Here is a 16957-nt window from a genome sequence, read left to right on the forward strand (position 1 = left end):
TAATACAATATCACTGACATTTGACAATTTTTAAAATTTAAATCAGAAGCTGATCAAAGCATAGTTGTAAACAGTGCCAGCTTGACAATTTTTGATACTCTGTGCTCAGGACATTTTAGTCAAAACTAAATAAGTATTGAGGTTTAATACCCAGCCAGTGTCCAGTGTATGCACAGGAACAAAGGAGACTCATGTGACTATCTGCTATTGATTCAATTACATTTATTTTATGTGTTCTTGTTTCTCATTACCATGTTTTATTATTTACAGTACATGGTGCGTCATGTAGTTTCTTTTACAACAACGGCTATCATGCATCACGCAAAAAAAACATATTTGAACTTGAGAGATGGTTCAATAGAAAGAAAAACACAGATGTAAAGTTCAAACATTATTTAAATGTTTATTGTATAAATAACCCGGGTCACTGTTAATCAAGAGTCAGAACTGCATCTACATTTTCTGTAACTTAGCATTAACAAAAAACATATAGATGGCAACAGAAAGGCAGTGATGGACAATAACACCAAATACAGGGAGTGAAGACAATGCCCCTCAACCATCAAACAACATATACAGCGTTTAGCATTTAATGTTTTTACAGCTGCCAGATCAGTAACACATTTGCTTGTACTGTACTGTACAAAAAAAGTATTTTATGTATGCATTGCATACAAAAATTACTTGAATAAAGATACAAGCAAAGAAGAAATCTATTTAGCTTTTTGAATATTCAATACCATGTTTATACTTCATAAAAACAGAAATGTATTTAACAAAACAGTCTACTTTCAACAATGTTATGCAGTGTTATTGTAGTCTAAGGGGTTCATTTGGCTTCTGTTGATGCTCAGTAGCTACAGTGCATGTATGATATGTTAATGTTGCAGCACCACACTATTCTCTAATACGCCAAGACTTGCTGTATACCTAGGATTTTAAAATGTGTCTTACATAAATGTCAAGTTTACTCTGCAAAGTTGTCAAGCCAGTGTTGTAGGTTTTTTCAATGACAGATCAATGAGGGCCTTTGTTCTTTTTATACAAGGTGTCACGTTTACAATTGTATTACAGTTACCGGTAGTTACAGGTCCATCTTGGGCTGTGTTGCATTTGTGGTCATGATTCATCATCATCGTCATGTGCGTGGACGCCATTCGTTAGAGGTATATGGTTCCCGTTAGTGAGGGCAACTTTTTTCAAAGAAGCCACATTGCCGTTTACGTGGGTGGTGTGAGGAGGCAGGAATGCTCTCTGCAGCTTGTGCTCCAGCAGCATGTGGTTCTGAGGAGGAAGGCCGAGGCACGCTCTGAAAAAGACAAAGAGGGAGACTGTCAACTTCTGTCACTCAATGAAACATCTGTATGTAAGCCTTAAATGTTCTTAAAAGGATATGTTTTGAAGTGGGGTTGTATGAGATACTTATCCATAGTCTGTGTATTGCTATCCTACTGTAAGAGCCAATTATGTACATATTTTTATTTGGTAAATGCATTTTAGCCACCTAAAAAGAAAGGCTCATCAAGAAAATAATAATATCAGTTTAAGTGTACGCTATATTTAGAATATTTTCACCAGTTTACCTTGCTCTATGTTTCTGACAGGGAACTGAAGCAGTTAATCTGTGCTCTAGTCAAAGCCACCAGACTCTATTGACAAAAAAAGTCATTTTACCTAGCAGAACACGGGAGTTACTGGTCTACCGCTGCCTTAATTGGTTAGTTTGTTTGTGTTATTGTGTGACTTTGGTTAGTTCGGATTCACCAAAGTCACACAATAGCACAAACAAGCTGAGACATCAAGGTTTTTTTTCCAATGGAGTCTGGGGGTTTGGTGAGAGTATAGATGGATACACATGCTTCAGTTCCCCGTCGGAAAGGGCTGTCTGACGGCGAGGTAAACCGGTGAAAATACTCTAAATGTAGCGTACACTTAAACTGATATTGATTTTTTTCCGGTGGGCCTTTCTTTTAGGTGGCTAAAACATGTTTTTCTACCGTCCCCGTCCACAGCAGTACATTGCTTTGCTTCCCTGTGGTAACTGCTGACTGCTTCTCCAAACTGGGAACGTGCCGACTGCCATCTACAGTAGGTAATACACTGACTATGAAGTACCTCAGTTCAACCCCACTTCAAAACACCCAAACTATCCCTCTAATAACTGTGGATATTTCGCGGATGGTGTTTATCTAAGCCTAATGCTGGATGCTGCTTGAAGGTGAACAGGGGAATGACAAAGACCTAATAAACAAAGGGAAAGGATGTACAGTGCAATCTTTGGGGGGAAATGTGTGGCAATCTCGGTAAAGAAACCAAAGCCTTGTACATACCTCATGATGTTTTCTATGCAGGCCCTCTGGCGGAAGAAGGCGTTGATGACCGGGGTCCCTTGTGGGACAATGGGGGCCTTGCAGAGGAAGGAGAGTAGTGACAAGACACTGTGGAAGGACTGGAAGTCCTCCTCCCCCTGGGGTCGAACCGTCACACGCTGACAAAGCTCCGTAAGGATCACCAGGTCCAGGATGATCGGGCTGGCTAGTAGAGAGTCCTGTTGCAAAGAAAGAAAGAGGAGGTGAGTATAACGGTGTAATAGAGAGAGAAGGAAATGGCAAACACATTTATCAATGCATAGAACTCATACAACATAATGTAGCTCCTTGCACATGCAGAAACTGTATTTACACTATAGCAGTGTCTTCTTTAATACAACCACTAGGAGACGCCAAATCACAACGTTTCAAATTCTTCACATTAAGGGCTTTGATGCCGACGACACTGACGCAGATAAAATGACAAAACATTGTTTGAAGTGTTTGGCTGTTGTTGAATCCAAGAGCCAACCACTTAAGTAGGGCTGCAACTAACGATTTGTTTCATTGTCAATTAATCTGTTGATTATTTTCATGATTAGTTGTTTGGTGAAAAACATCCATCAGTGTTCCCCAAAGCCCAAGATGACGTCCTCAAATGTCCTGTTTTGTCCACAACTCAAAGATATTCAGTTTACTTTCATAAAGGAGTAAAGAAAAACAGAAAATATTCACATTTAAGAAGCTGGAATCAGAGAATTGACTTTTTTTTCCTGAAAAAAAATTAATCAAACGGATTAATCAGTTATCAAAATAGTTGGCGATTAATTTAATAGTTGACAACTAATTGATTAATCGTTGTAGCTCTACAGTTAATGTGTCCTTTAGTTGTTTTAATTAACTGAACTGTAATTTTGGCATTTATTTGCTTGGAAAATACATCTGAAATGTACAAAATACATTTATTTTTTTTCTACTTAAAGAAAAAAAAATGTGTAGCATTTTTTTTTTCAAAATAATTTTGATAGCATAAAGTTGTTGTTTGTAGAAGAATGGGACAATGTAGGGGGAAACTGGTGCAGTCTGTCTGTTTTATAAAAAGATAACCAGAATAGATGTTATTTCGTTTGTAAGAATGGTGGTAGACTGAAGCAGCCAGGCCAGTGAATCATTAAATAACTGAGTAAATGACCTGAAGACGTCTCTTTAAATTAGCTCCAAGACTTGTTAAGAAGGATTAACAGTAAGCTCTGGCACTCCTGAGCCTCCTCCTCCTCCACAGCTACTGTCAGATAAAGAAGAATCGCTCTGAACGAGTTTAGCAGCAATTAGCAGTCTGGACTCTTATTCTAATATGCTAGATTTTCCTTTTTCAGTTGCATGTTTTACAGAAACAGATTTAGTGACCACTGACCTCACAAGTGTTGTGCAGTGCGATAGTATTGGTCCCTCCCATCATTATCTCAGAGGTGTATTCATCCATGGCACGCTTGCTGTCTCCCACATAGGGGACATACTTAATCACCACCTGAAGGAGCACACAGAGACAGTTAATAAGTCTGATCAGTTGTTTTCATTGAACATCCACAGGGAGCTCATTATCCCTCGGTGTCTGAGTCACTCACACAGTGGTCAGGTTTTTCTCCAGGCTTGTACAGTATGGGGTTTGACTGGACCATGTCATCCACCACGTTGCTCTTGGAGATCTCTTTGGAGCGGAACTGCTGCGGAGCCGACAGGTTCTTCCCATCGTTGTTGCCGAGGTGATTGTAGCTGACGATGGAGGTCGGCTGTCAAGGGGGAGAGGAGCTTATTAAAATCCCTTTGTTCAGAAAATACATGCTGTAAGTTTTAAGTTGTCAAATTATGTTCTGGTAAGATAATCACACTGATGATCCTCCTTAGGTTTCCTCCTCTTTTTCCCCCTGTTATGTTTATCCTTAAACAAACCAACGGTCTAAAGAATTTGTGATTTTGGGCTGTATGAATAAAAGTGATTGACTTGTATGTGGAGTTTGCATGTTCTCACAGTTTTAGCGTGGGTTTTCTCTTCGGGTTTTCCGGCTTCCTCCCACAGTCCAAAGACATGCAGGTTAGGTTAAAACTCTAATACGCAGAAAGTTTTTGGTATCATTGGGCAAAAATTCCATAATAACCTTCCAGCATATTGTAATTCAAGTGTTCTGAAAGAAAACTAGACTTCTGCACCTCCTCATGGCTCTGTTTCAAGGCTTTTTTTTGCCTCTTTTGTGGAAGAGGGAATTACTTTTTTTTCTCGTAAAGTTATGACTTTATTCTCGTAATAATACGACTTTTCTCGCAATATTATGACTTTATTCTCAAATTTCTCAATGTGGCCCTAATACTCCGTCATACAAAAATGTTTGTGTATGCTTGTGTCAATTATAGTTCTTAGAAAGAAAGAAAATCTGAATCGGCAGGTCACTTTTTAAAATAAAATCTGAATCTGCCAAGAAAATTGCAATCGGTGCATCTCTAATCCCAGACACATAAAAACAAGAAAATCCAGTCAGAGGGCGTGGTGTCTGCAGATACAGACATCACCACACACAACTAGTGGGTCATAAATGATGATTGGGAGGGATTGTTTTTGTATGAGTCTGTGCATTTTTAGGAAAATCCTGATCATTCTGCCTTTAAGTTGTTAAATATTTTTCCCATTTGATGCTTTCAAGTGTCAAATACAGTAGTTTATGGGATAATTTCCAGATCCAGAAAATTAAACTAGATGATAATTTCTCTGACATGTTAATGGTTTTAATCTCACTTTAATTCTGGTTTTAGATGGGAAACATCATTCAAATCAAATAACCCCCCTATTTCAGTGTTCTTAGCTTTTCTGTAGTGACTCATGAATCATTACTTCATCAATCCCCTTTTCCTTCTATCCATGCATCCTTCCTCTCACCTTGATACCTGAGCTGACCAGAAAGTCCACCAGCACTGATTTGATCTTGGTCTGACCGGATTTGAAATCATCTCCTCCGATGAATACCCCTTTCTGCATGGCCAGCTCGATGGCCCCGGGTACGAAAGTGTTCTGCGGGGAACCGTTGATGTAGGCACAGCCCTCCAATATGCTGGCCACTGCAAACAGAGTGGAGGGAGAAACCTCTGCTCCATCCTAATGGATGTAGTAAAAAAAGAGATAATGACTATTACTGGGTGTATCATCATACTGCAGCCTGACTCACAAGGCGTACATTTCCCGAGACTCTCCTCACATCACCTCTATTGTCGACTTCACGCCTATCTAAAATTGAGCTATTTGCTGAAGATCATAAGTCTGTGAAATAGACTATTATCGTTGCTGACAGCAGTACAAGCATGCTGAAGACAGGAGATAAAATATAAACTCACCCATGAGGGGAAAATCATAATTTCCTTCCCCTGATCTGATATAAAAGGAATAGCTGACTCATTATGGAATTTCATCTACAAATCCACAGTGAAGTGTCAGGAGAGCTAATCGTCTCATCCTCTAAGCTTTATTAATCACTAAATGCGATGGAGGATTACTGTTTGGTCCTCGGCATTAGCAGGAAATTAAAGCTGAATTCATGACTACCGGCCACCATCACACCACCAGGACAATTAAAGTTAATTATCAAACTGGATCGCTACTGACACCAACTCAAGGATTTGTGTCTTTAGAGCACTCTAGACTATGTTTTATGAATGTAGAAGTTTTCTAACCAAACTCTGGTTGTGGCTCAGACTGCTCTCACCTGGATTGCAGCTAGCAGGTTCTTTGCAGTGTCATTGACTCCCTGTTTGATATCACAGAAGCGCTCAGTGTTGGCGGACCACATAACGATGACTTTGTCCACACCACTCGACTGCTGGAAGTCCCGGATGTCAGCTCTGATCTGCTCCACCTGGAAGAACATTTACTCTTTTAAGTCAGATTAAAAATGACATATGAAGAAACACAATCCCAAGTGAAATACACAGATGGAGAACAGACACCACTCCTCTTAGGGTGCTTTCACATCTAACCTGTTTGGTTCGGTTAGAGTGAACCTTGGGTTCGTTTGCCCGGTTATTACGGTATGTTTGGGCTGGTGTAATTCTGTCAATCGAACCCTGGTGTGGACCAAACAACAGAACCAAGACCGCCTGAAAAGCTTGACTCTGGAGCGGTTCATTTGTGGTGTGAAAGCAAATGAACCAACCACAGGATTTTATGACAGCAGATATGTGATTTTAGCATATTTCAAAAGTTTAACTACTAATAAGTCCATCTGCTGATCGTGAAATCGGTTAAGGGAAGTGATCTGTATTTCAGGCCATGTATAGAAGCAAATCAGCTCATGTATTTTCCCTAATTAATAGGTCAAAAGCTGTTGAAACTGCTGTGCTTTTACCCAACTCTGTGTACTTTGCCAGCTCATTAACTCCATTAAAAAGTGTGTAACAGCGATCCCACAGTACGCCGATCATGCACATGTCCATGCGCTCTCCGACGTTCAGACTATGCGTTCGCACCAGTCACCTGGAAGCTTTAAAGTGCTGCATAAACTTCTGTCAATCACCGGAATTTGATTACCCCACGTGGGTCCCGATGATGCAGAATGGCAATCAGTGAGTTACCGGTCAGTCTGTAGAACTTCATGTTTACTCCTCTGGTTGGTTTGTAAAAAGTCAGTGTAAAAAGGAACCGGACCAGAACTAAAAAGCAACAATGCATCATTTTTTTCCATTTGAGCGGACCAAATGAACCGAACTACAGGTGTGAAAGCACCCTTAAACCTGTTGGTCAGTCGACCAAGTGTTACCTGCTCCGCCATGCTTCCAGTGAGGACGTTGTCCGCCCGACTCTCTTGGTTTGCAGCAATGAATTCTGGGATATAGATGGACGGTCTGGGTTTCATGTGACTCATGTGTGGTCGCAGCTGCTCTTGTAATGACCAGTCAAAAACCTGAGCTCTCTCCATGGCGCTGCCAAGATCCATTGAAGAGATATCCCAGCCTAAAAACACACACACACACAAAAAACACACTTCAAGTTAAATAATGTGCTGAATTCCTTATATATAATATAAGGAATCTTCTTCCTAGGGAATCTGCCTTCCCATGCATAAAAATAAACACAAATTTTAAAATAGTCCAGTCTAAGTCTAAACTTCCTCAACTGGCTTTGTGGGCTAATAGTCCTGATTATGGCGCAACAGCAACCGTCTAAAGTTTTAAACTTTGCAAATTTCTAACAAATCAGCCATACAGGCTACAACTCTGCAACTTCCACCAAAATGTAGCCCAAGTGAGCAGAAATATTCAAATGCCTCAACCTGGCAGGAATTATGAAGTCCATCACTCTGTTTTTCTCATAAACTCAAAAAAACCTATCTCCTTTTTTTCTCAATTGACACAAAAACTTGCTACCCTGCATCTTCAGACTGTCCTCCACAAACGATCCAGCCAGATTTTTGAATTATAAAAAACTGAGCCCAAAGTGCATCAAAATGTTTAAGTTGAATTCTCACTAATTATAGCTCAAATGGTCGTGAAAATAAACAACACAATTTTGATCATTACTGGGGAGAATAGAAGCACTACTATGCACAGGGAATATTCAGTTTTTTTGGAACAAAATTTTGAGGTCATGGTAGATGTAGGGTGGTAAATTTCAGAATTTTATCTTAAAAACTGCATTTTTTTTTTACAGTATTTTGAGTTCTATCATCATGTGAACCATTGCAGTCAATGGAAATAGAGCATATTCAAACATCAGTTATGGAGCAATTAATCTCTTATTAAAATAAATTACTGACATCTCCATGAAGTGTGCAAATTCTCAGAATTTTGTCTTGATAACTGAATTTTTTTAACTAGTTTGAAATCTGCCTTTACATGCAACCCTGGCAATGCCTCAGTCATAGTGTGAAGTCAGTCTGAAGTAATGGTTTTTCCCCCGGGCAGTAAGCTCACCCAGATAGTGACTTACCCTTGGGGGTGTGATGTTGTTAGTTCGAGACACGGTTGAGGCAGAACGAACATGCTAATGCCTTGAAGGTTTAATAATAATGAACCCTCCTGTATTTCTCATTTGTCTTCCTCCTCTTTCTTTTTTTAATATTCGTCCTTCCTCTTCCTCAACATGGCTGGCCCTGGCTCACAGCTGTGCAGCAGCTATGATTTCATCTTATAATAGTCTAAAGCAGCTCTGTAAATAGCTTGCCTGCTAAAGCTCTTTCCTTTTGAACTAATAGACTAGATTACATTAGAGGACACCATTACTGTAAGAGCACATCTCTGATCATCTTCACCTCATGGAGAGACTCTCCTTGAAGCTGCCCTGGGGTCCGATTTTCCTACTGTTAACACTGCTGTTACCTCACTTGCACTCTTATGTTACACATACACTTCTCAGTTTTAGACCTTGAGCAAACTATCTGAAATTGTCCGTACCGTCAAAGACTATATCATTAGGGTGCACCATGGGTAGGAGATCACGGAGGGGAACGTTGACCTCGCCTTCGGGCCCTGATCCCAGACAAACGGTAGACGCCTGCAGTAGGGAGCCGTAGTAGTTTGATTTCTGAAAAATTGTGAGAGAGAAAGAAGAGAAAAAAACTGATTTCATTCAGTCTAGGGAGTTTTTTTTTTTTTTTTACTGGGTTTAAGGTTTATTACAAGTGTATTAAATCCTTTGAACCAGAGAAAAATGGCAGACATAGAAATCACGAGAACCAGCTCATAGAGGTAACAATGTATACCCATACAAGGGGAAATCCCCCAGACCAGAGTCGGTTAATCCCTTAACACTCTACTGAACATGTCAGCATAACCAGCTTATAATGAGTCTCTACAACTGTATTGGGGGGACGTACAGTAGGCTAAATTTATAAAATAGGACAAGAAGGTTCTCTATTGGTGCCCTAGTGGCAGCCTTAAGGTCTTCATGCTATTATAGTCTGATCATAAAGAGCTCGTTCACCATCTAGAACTTTTTTATAAAGAAGAATCATTGCGGTGTTTGCATGTTTTAGCTGCAAAACCACAAATACATACTTCATACAAGGGATGGCCATTTGCCAAGCAGACAGCCAGTGGTTTGTGTTGATTTCAACTTGCAGAAGGTTTCTTGAGATGGTTGCATAATCAAAGTTGGATTTGCTACTGCCAAAGTGAAGTGACCATTCCAGTTTTTTGCCCACGTGACACTCCAAGGAATGCAAACCAGCAGCTGAATAGGCTCATTCGAGATGAACTGCGCTGCCTCGCCCGGAAAGTAGGTGAGATCAGACGGCAGCAGCAGGGAGCGGTGGCCAAAAGCTGCAGTCAAGTCGGACAGTTTCCAGCAGCCTTCGCTGAATTTACAGGAAGTTACGGGAAAAGTTACATCCTGTTTGATCCGATCTGTTGGCTACTTGTAGTTTTCAGACCATGTTGGGATTTATTTATATTTGCTTGTAAAAGTATGTGTATCTGGTACCAGATTCTATCCTTTATTATTTTTATGTCCGCCTTGTAGAGCACATAATGAGCACTCATTTTGATAAGTGCTATTAATATATTAATTATTATTATCAACCACACAACATGTGTTTGTTAACAGGTGAAACCTTCATTGCACAACATGAGACTAATATCTTACAATCTAGTGTTAAATATTACAATACAAACACAGAAAGTTCGGACTTTCTACAACACGTGGTGTTTCCTGTCAACACTAAGAGCCGATCAGCTCTTTGATTAGGTGCGAGGTGCCAGGCGTTTCGCATCATGCCCTTGGTCTTGCAGCCCGGACACAAATCTAACCGGCATGCATTGCGCGGGCGATCGATTTTGTGCAGCTGCCTAGCTCATCTCGAAACTTGAGCCTGTTGACTATCTGTATGTATGTGTAAAGGCATGTTTGCGTCACTCCGCTCACCTTCTCTCCAGTCTTGGTTCTCCAGGTGAGACCCAGCCTATTGGCCAGTACAGCTCCAGTGACTGTGGACCCGTTGTTGCCTCCCCAGCCCACCACCATCACACCAACCCGGGGCACACGTGTCTCTGTGCAAAATGTAATCTCGGTGGTGCGGGGGGTGATCTGTTTCCCAGTAAGGAGCAAAAAATTAGAGGCACAGATCTCAAACACACACACACACACACACACACACACACACACACACACACACACACACACACACACACACGTATGTATGTGTAGATAGATAGATAGATAGATAGATAGTAACTTTATTGATCCTGAGGGAAATTCAAGTTCCCAGCATCACAGTTCCATAGTGCAAAACATGTTAGTAAAAAGGCAGTTAAAAAAGTTAGTAGTGCAAAGTACAAAAAAATATACCAGATATAAAAATACAAGGAGATGAAGAAAACTGTTAAAACTGAGTATAGTGCAGGGTAACAGCTGTTATACACGACTATTAAAAAAGTGAATATAGTGCAGAAGAGACTGTTAAAAGTGAGTAAAGTGCAGAAGAGACTGTTAACAATGAGTATAGTGCAGAAGAGACTGTTAAAAGTGAGTATAGTGCAGAAGAGACTGTTAACAATGAGTATAGTGCAGAAGAGACTGTTAAAAGTGAGTATAGTGCAGAAGAGACTGTTAAAAGTGAGTATAGTACATTAATATGTGTGGCCTACACATAGATGCATGTGTAGGCCACACATACATACATACATACATACATACAGGAATGTCAGAAAGGTGTCCACTACTTACTGTGACTTGTTTCCCCTCTGTGTGAACAGATGTGGTCTGGTATTGATACCGAGACACAATGTGTGTATCTGTGTACTTCACATTGGGGCTGTTGATATGAACGTTGACTGACAGAGACATGGCTGCAGAGTCTGCAAAAAGAGAGAAACACAATGACAGTTTATAGTCTTCCTTCTGTATGTGGAAATGGCATTGTGGGTCAAATGCTGTAATTTCCGTAACACGTTACATTGAATGAGCAAGCTAGCATAACCAGGCTACCAGCATGCTAAAGGCTAAAGCTAAAACGGCTGAGTAAAGGCCCGCCCTGTAACGCTGCCTCTGAACCTCCACTACCGCCGGAAATACTCTCACCTTCTTCCGTTTTCAAGTGTAGAGATGTTTGTAAAGTAAACTTCGCTTAAATAAAGCTGGTCCCGGGTGTCTTGTAAACGGTTTGAACCGGTATTTCCCAGTTATTTACCGTGTAAAAATGCCGGGTAGTGACTAACCCCTGATAGTCCAACTGCGCACAACTGATTAGCCCTCTTCTTTCGACGTGGGCCAATCAGCGAAGGGCTTGACCCGCCTTACTCTGCCTCTGATTGGCCAGCACTCACTGCCCACGTTGATTTGATTGGTTGGATTTACGTAGGAGGAGTGTGATTGGTTCGGGTGATGGTCGAGAATGTCATTTTAAGCCAATCAGAAACAGAGTAGGGTGGGCTCGTTTATGAACCACGTGGCATAAGTGGCTAACTCCAGTTTTTTTTTTTTTCAAAATTACAGCATACATAGTAACAGCAGAAGCATATCGAAAACATAAACAAAGAGCTGTGTCAAACATAGAAGGACAACAGAAATGAAACAAAACCAACATAAAATAAAAAAAAACACAATAAAAATAAATAAATAAATGAGTAGATAATAATAATAAAAAAGACCATGCGAGAGTATGACAATAATTTCACTTAAAAACACTAAAGATATTGCATACATTCATTGTTTTCATTGCTTTTTTGTTTTGTGAGGAAGAAATTGTTGATAGGTATAATTCCATTTCTTTCATAAATACAAAATTTTTTTTCTTTTTTTGGTAAATTTACACTTAAAATTAAATTAATAAGAAAAAATGCATTACTGTCTTTGTCACTGTAATCATAGCAGCCAAATATAATATTTCTATAGTACAGTGCAAAATCTGAGAACCCCTCTCAAGCGCACACACACTGTCACATGATATTGATCTTGCCCAGTTATGTTGGCTTTTTTTAAAGTTTTATTTCTTTATTTCTTTATTTCTTTTTCTTTCTTTTTTCTTTTTTTTCTTCTTTCTTTAATTTCTTTTTCTCTTCATTTTATTTTGTTAGGAGGAAAAGGAAGAAAATAATTAAAAAATAAATAAAGAAATAAATTTAAATTAAAAAAAACAAAAAACTCCTCAACTGGCCGGGCGTGGGCCATGATGCCTCAGCACCAAATGGGCTCCTCCTCCATCTCCTCCCTCCAATAATTTCCTATGGATAGAAAAGGGCATGAGCTCTGAGCTATCAACCAGGCTCACGAATTTCAATACAATAAAAGACTTTTACTGCTATTTATTCAGCAGCTTTGTTTATTTAATGGGGCTGGTGTGATGTCCCATGTTTAGGATAGACCAGGGGTCAGCAACCTTTACAATCAAAAGAGCCATTCTAGGGAAAAACAAAAACTAAAAAATCTGTCTGGAGCCGCAAAACATTTGATCATTGTGATGAAGGTAACATAGTTTATAGTCTAAGTATATAGTATATAAGTCTAATGCAGTGAGGGTCCAAGTGCAAATGTACTACGGAGTATTAGGTCCACATTGAGAGGAAAAAACATCTGAGATTTCCAGAATAAAGTCATAATATTACGAGGAAGAAAGTCGTTATATTACGAGAATAAAGTCATAACTTTACGAGAAAAAAAGTCGTAATATTACGAGAATAAAGTCATAACTTAACAAGAAAAAAAATCGTTATATTACGAGAATAAAGTCATAAGTTAATGAGAAAAAAAGTCGTAATATTACGAGAATAAAGTCATAACTTAACGAGAAAAAAAGTCGTAATATTACGAGAATAAAGTCATAAGTTAATGAGAAAAAAAGTCGTAATATTACGAGAATAAAGTCATAAGTTAATGAGAAAAAAAGTCGTAATATTACGAGAATAAAGTCATAACTTAACGAGAAAAAAAGTCGTAATATTACGAGAATAAAGTCATAAGTTAATGAGAAAAAAAGTCGTAATATTACGAGAATAAAGTCATAACTTAACAAGAAAAAAAATCGTTATATTACGAGAATAAAGTCATAACTTAACGAGAAAAAAAGTTGTAATATTACGAGAATAAAGTCATAACTTAACAAGAAAAAAAGTCGTAATATTACGAGAATAAAGTCATAAGTTAATGAGAAAAAAAGTCGTAATATTACGAGAATAAAGTCATAACTTAACAAGAAAAAAAGTCGTTATATTACGAGAATAAAGTCATAACTTAACAAGAAAAAAAATCGTTATATTACGAGAATAAAGTCATAACTTAACGAGAAAAAAAGTAATATTACGAGAATAAAGTCATAACTTAACAAGAAAAAAAGTCGTAATATTACGAGAATAAAGTCATAACTTAACAAGAAAAAAAAGTCGTAATATTACGAGAATAAAGTCATAAGTTAACGAGAAAAAAAATCGTTATATTACGAGAATAAAGTCATAAGTTAACGAGAAAAAAAGTCGTAATATTACGAGAATAAAGTCATAACTTAACGAGAAAAAAAGTCGTAATATTACGAGAATAAAGTCATAAGTTAATGAGAAAAAAAGTCGTAATATTACGAGAATAAAGTCATAAGTTAATGAGAAAAAAAGTCGTAATATTACGAGAATAAAGTCATAACTTTACGAGAGAAAAAAAGAAAATAGCCTGTAAAATTACTACTTTATAATATTACGACTTTTTTTCTCGTAAACCTATGACTTTATTCTGCCTCTGACTCGCTCGTATGAACCGACAGTACAGACGGGAATACTCTCACCTTCTTCCGTTTTGAAGTGTAAAGTTGTTTGTAAGTAAACTACGCTTAAATGAAGCCGGTCCCGGGGTGTCTTGTTAACCGTTTTAACCGGTGTTTCCCAGTCCTTTTCGTCTAAAATTGCCGGGTAGTGACTAACCCCTGTTCGTCCAACTCTTTAATACATCCACGACAACTGATTATCCTCCCTTTTTCGACGCGGGCCAATCAGCGAAGGCCTGACCCGCCCTACTCTGCCTCTAATTGGCCATCACTCACTGCCTGCGTTGGTTTGATTGGTTGAGATTTAGGTAGGAGGAGTCTGATTGGTTCGGGTGACGGTAGAAGAATGTCATGCTAAGCCAATCAGAAGCAGAGCAGGGTAGGGCTCGTAAGAGGCCTTCTCAGTCGAGGCCCTCATGTAGCCCGCGAGGATGAAGAGGGTTTGAGGTGAACCGCGTGGCAGCAGCAGCAATGGCAGGGTGTGGTGAATCAGTCAGGCTTATTCTGGGAAGATGTGCAGATTTATTACATCCTTGTGACTTACAGTCAAAACAAACTAAAAAAATAAAGAGGACCAATAATAACAAAGTGGAGAGGTGTGTCTGTTTCTTGACTTTTCCAGAAAGACGAAAGGTGACTGTGAGGACTTTCTCAATCCCCATACAGTTCAATACAATAAAGACTTTGAATGCTATTTATTCATTTTGCAGCCTAGTTTATTTAATGGTGCTGGTGTGAGGTCCCATGTTTGGGATAGACCAGGGGTCAACAACCTTTACAATCAAAAGAGCAAAAGAGTGAAAGTATACACAGTATTTGGAAAGCAAGGCGTGGAATCAGAAATAGATACAACAATATAGATGTAATACAAGGTGACTCTTGATGCAAAATATATTCAAACAGCAACAGTCTTTTCCAGAGAAACATAACTGACAACTGGTGTATGACCTACCTCTGTAGCAGACAATCTGGAGAACATCCATATATTGTATGTGCAGAAGGAAGCTGGTTGGCTAACAGGCATGAGCAGGCATGTAGTGAGATCAGGTAACTGGAGGAAGGAAAACTCAATGGGGGCGACTAGTGGACAGGTGAGGTATGCTGCAGAGAAGGCGATCGGCTGCAATCTTCCCTCCCTCCAGGACCTGTACACCTCCAGGACCTTAAGGAGGGCAGGGAAGATTGTGGCCGACCCCTCCCATCCCGGACACCATCTCTTTCAGACTGTCCGTCACACACACACACACACACACTACTGCCCCCCCCCCCCCCTCCCTCTCTCACACACTCTCAATACCACCCCCTACTGTATCCCTCTCTCTCCCTCTGATACCTGATTGTTTGCACTCCTGGAATATTTGCACTATCTGTTTTTATCATGTTTATAACTTATTTTGTATATTGTATATTAATAGAATTTCAATTTTTTATTCTTATTTTATTCTAGCGTTTATATATTCTTCTGTTATTATACTGTTTTGACTTGCACCAACATAACCAAAGCAAATTCCTAGTGTATACCTCTTACACCTGGCAATAAATACGATTCTGATTCTGATTCTGATTCTGATGACATGGTCTCTGAAATGACAAAAACTGAAGAACTTACATTTCCTGTTCCTATTTTTAATTACATTTGGATCAAATTAGCTGTAGCTATTTATTTTGCACTAATAAGAAGGGTAACAACCAATAATTTTATAATTTTATCATCCAAGGACATACTGTAGATTATCCACTCCTCTTTAAAAACAATATCATTTGTACAACATCAGTACTTCCATAGCTTTTCAGTGCCTATTTATTGCGGAAATAACCTTGGACACCCATGTCGATATCAACCGCGTGGACCTCAATGACACACTGATTTATTAAATGTGCTTTTCTAGGATGACACCATATGTTCCCTGACTTTTACTAAATGAAAAACAGAGAAGATTACCTCCCCAGTATGCTTTTAGACATATTGCCTGAAGGCGTCATCCACCTGGAGCCTGAACTCCTCTGCACCATCAGGTGACACTAACCAGATAACTGAACAGACAGCGTGGAGGATGACCTCTTCATTCCTCAGAGCACAGACAATTTAGACCTTTGACCCCTTAACATGTGTAGAATGCAATAGAAGATATAGGGATAGGCATGGGGCAAGTTGGTGCAAAGAAACAACATCACTCACCCATCAACTGAAAGGAAAATGTCATAACTGCTCATTGTGACCTCAGTATTTCTGCTGACAGATGCAAAAGGAGCTGCATTTCATCAGGCATCTATCAATTCAGCAGATTAGATTATAGCTATTGTTTTAGGGCTGCAACTAACATTTTAATTTTCTATTAGGCTTTTGAGTTTTCTCAGCTGTTTTTGTACATCACACTTTACTTTAGCACAAAATGGCATCTTAAAATTGACTCCCCTCAAAACCCTAAACTTATATAAAAGTGTAGGTAGTGTAAAATAGTGATTTAGTGATTCAATTTGGGTTCAACTATCTTGAATGTCAGACTTGGAAACTTTGGAAAAAAAAAAGAAATCTGTCTGGAGCCGCAAAACATTTGAGCATTGTGATGAAGGTAACACAGTTTATAGTCTAAGTATATAGTATATAAGTCTAATGCAGTGAGGGCCAAAGTGCAAATGTACTACGGAGTATTAGGGCCACATTGAGGGGAAAAAAATCAGAGCTTCCCAGAATAAAGTCATAATAATACGAGAAAAAAGTTGTAATATGACGAGAATAAAGTCATAACTTTACAAAAACAGGTCGTAATATTACAAGAATAAAGTCATAACTTTACGAGAAAAAAAGGCATAACTTTACGAGAAAAAAGTCGTAATATTATGAGAATAAAGTCAGAACTTTGAGAGAAAAAAAGTCGTAATATTACGAGAATAAAGTCATAACTTTATGAGAAAAAAATTAAA

General features: G+C 38.9%; 1 protein-coding gene and 1 long non-coding RNA gene across 2 annotated transcripts; one reads left to right on the top strand and one right to left on the bottom strand.

Annotated features, from left to right (window-relative positions):
* Positions 1 to 205: 205 nt before the first annotated feature.
* LOC119474633 (inositol-3-phosphate synthase 1-A-like) lies at positions 206 to 11546 on the bottom strand. The gene is made up of 11 exons (XM_037746778.1): positions 11365 to 11546; positions 11011 to 11141; positions 10210 to 10371; positions 8742 to 8871; positions 7109 to 7302; positions 6059 to 6208; positions 5239 to 5454; positions 3935 to 4099; positions 3724 to 3837; positions 2331 to 2548; positions 206 to 1309 (listed from the first exon to the last, which is right to left on the bottom strand). Exons 2-11 carry the CDS (start codon positions 11128 to 11130, stop codon positions 1120 to 1122), a joined length of 1659 nt encoding a protein of 552 aa, XP_037602706.1. The 5' UTR covers positions 11131 to 11141; positions 11365 to 11546; the 3' UTR covers positions 206 to 1119.
* On the top strand, positions 2343 to 4147 carry LOC119474634. Its single transcript, XR_005203605.1, has 2 exons — positions 2343 to 2572; positions 3900 to 4147. It is a non-coding gene; the product is annotated as an uncharacterized LOC119474634 (long non-coding RNA).
* Positions 11547 to 16957: the final 5411 nt, after the last annotated feature.

Source organism: Sebastes umbrosus, chromosome 16, assembly GCF_015220745.1.
Source record: "Sebastes umbrosus isolate fSebUmb1 chromosome 16, fSebUmb1.pri, whole genome shotgun sequence".
NCBI classification, from domain to species: domain Eukaryota; kingdom Metazoa; phylum Chordata; class Actinopteri; order Perciformes; family Sebastidae; genus Sebastes; species Sebastes umbrosus.

Bases quoted from the DNA above. Each gene is read 5' to 3' on its own strand.
- LOC119474633 (XM_037746778.1), bottom strand. From the start codon at position 11,130: ATGTCTCTGTCAGTCAACGTTCATATCAACAGCCCCAATGTGAAGTAC. The intron at 7,303-8,741 runs GTACGGACAATT...GTGTGTTTTTAG, and splicing joins TAATGATATAGTCTTTGACG to GCTGGGATATCTCTTCAATG. The intron at 1,310-2,330 runs GTATGTACAAGG...TGTCTTTTTCAG, and splicing joins TGCATAGAAAACATCATGAG to AGCGTGCCTCGGCCTTCCTC.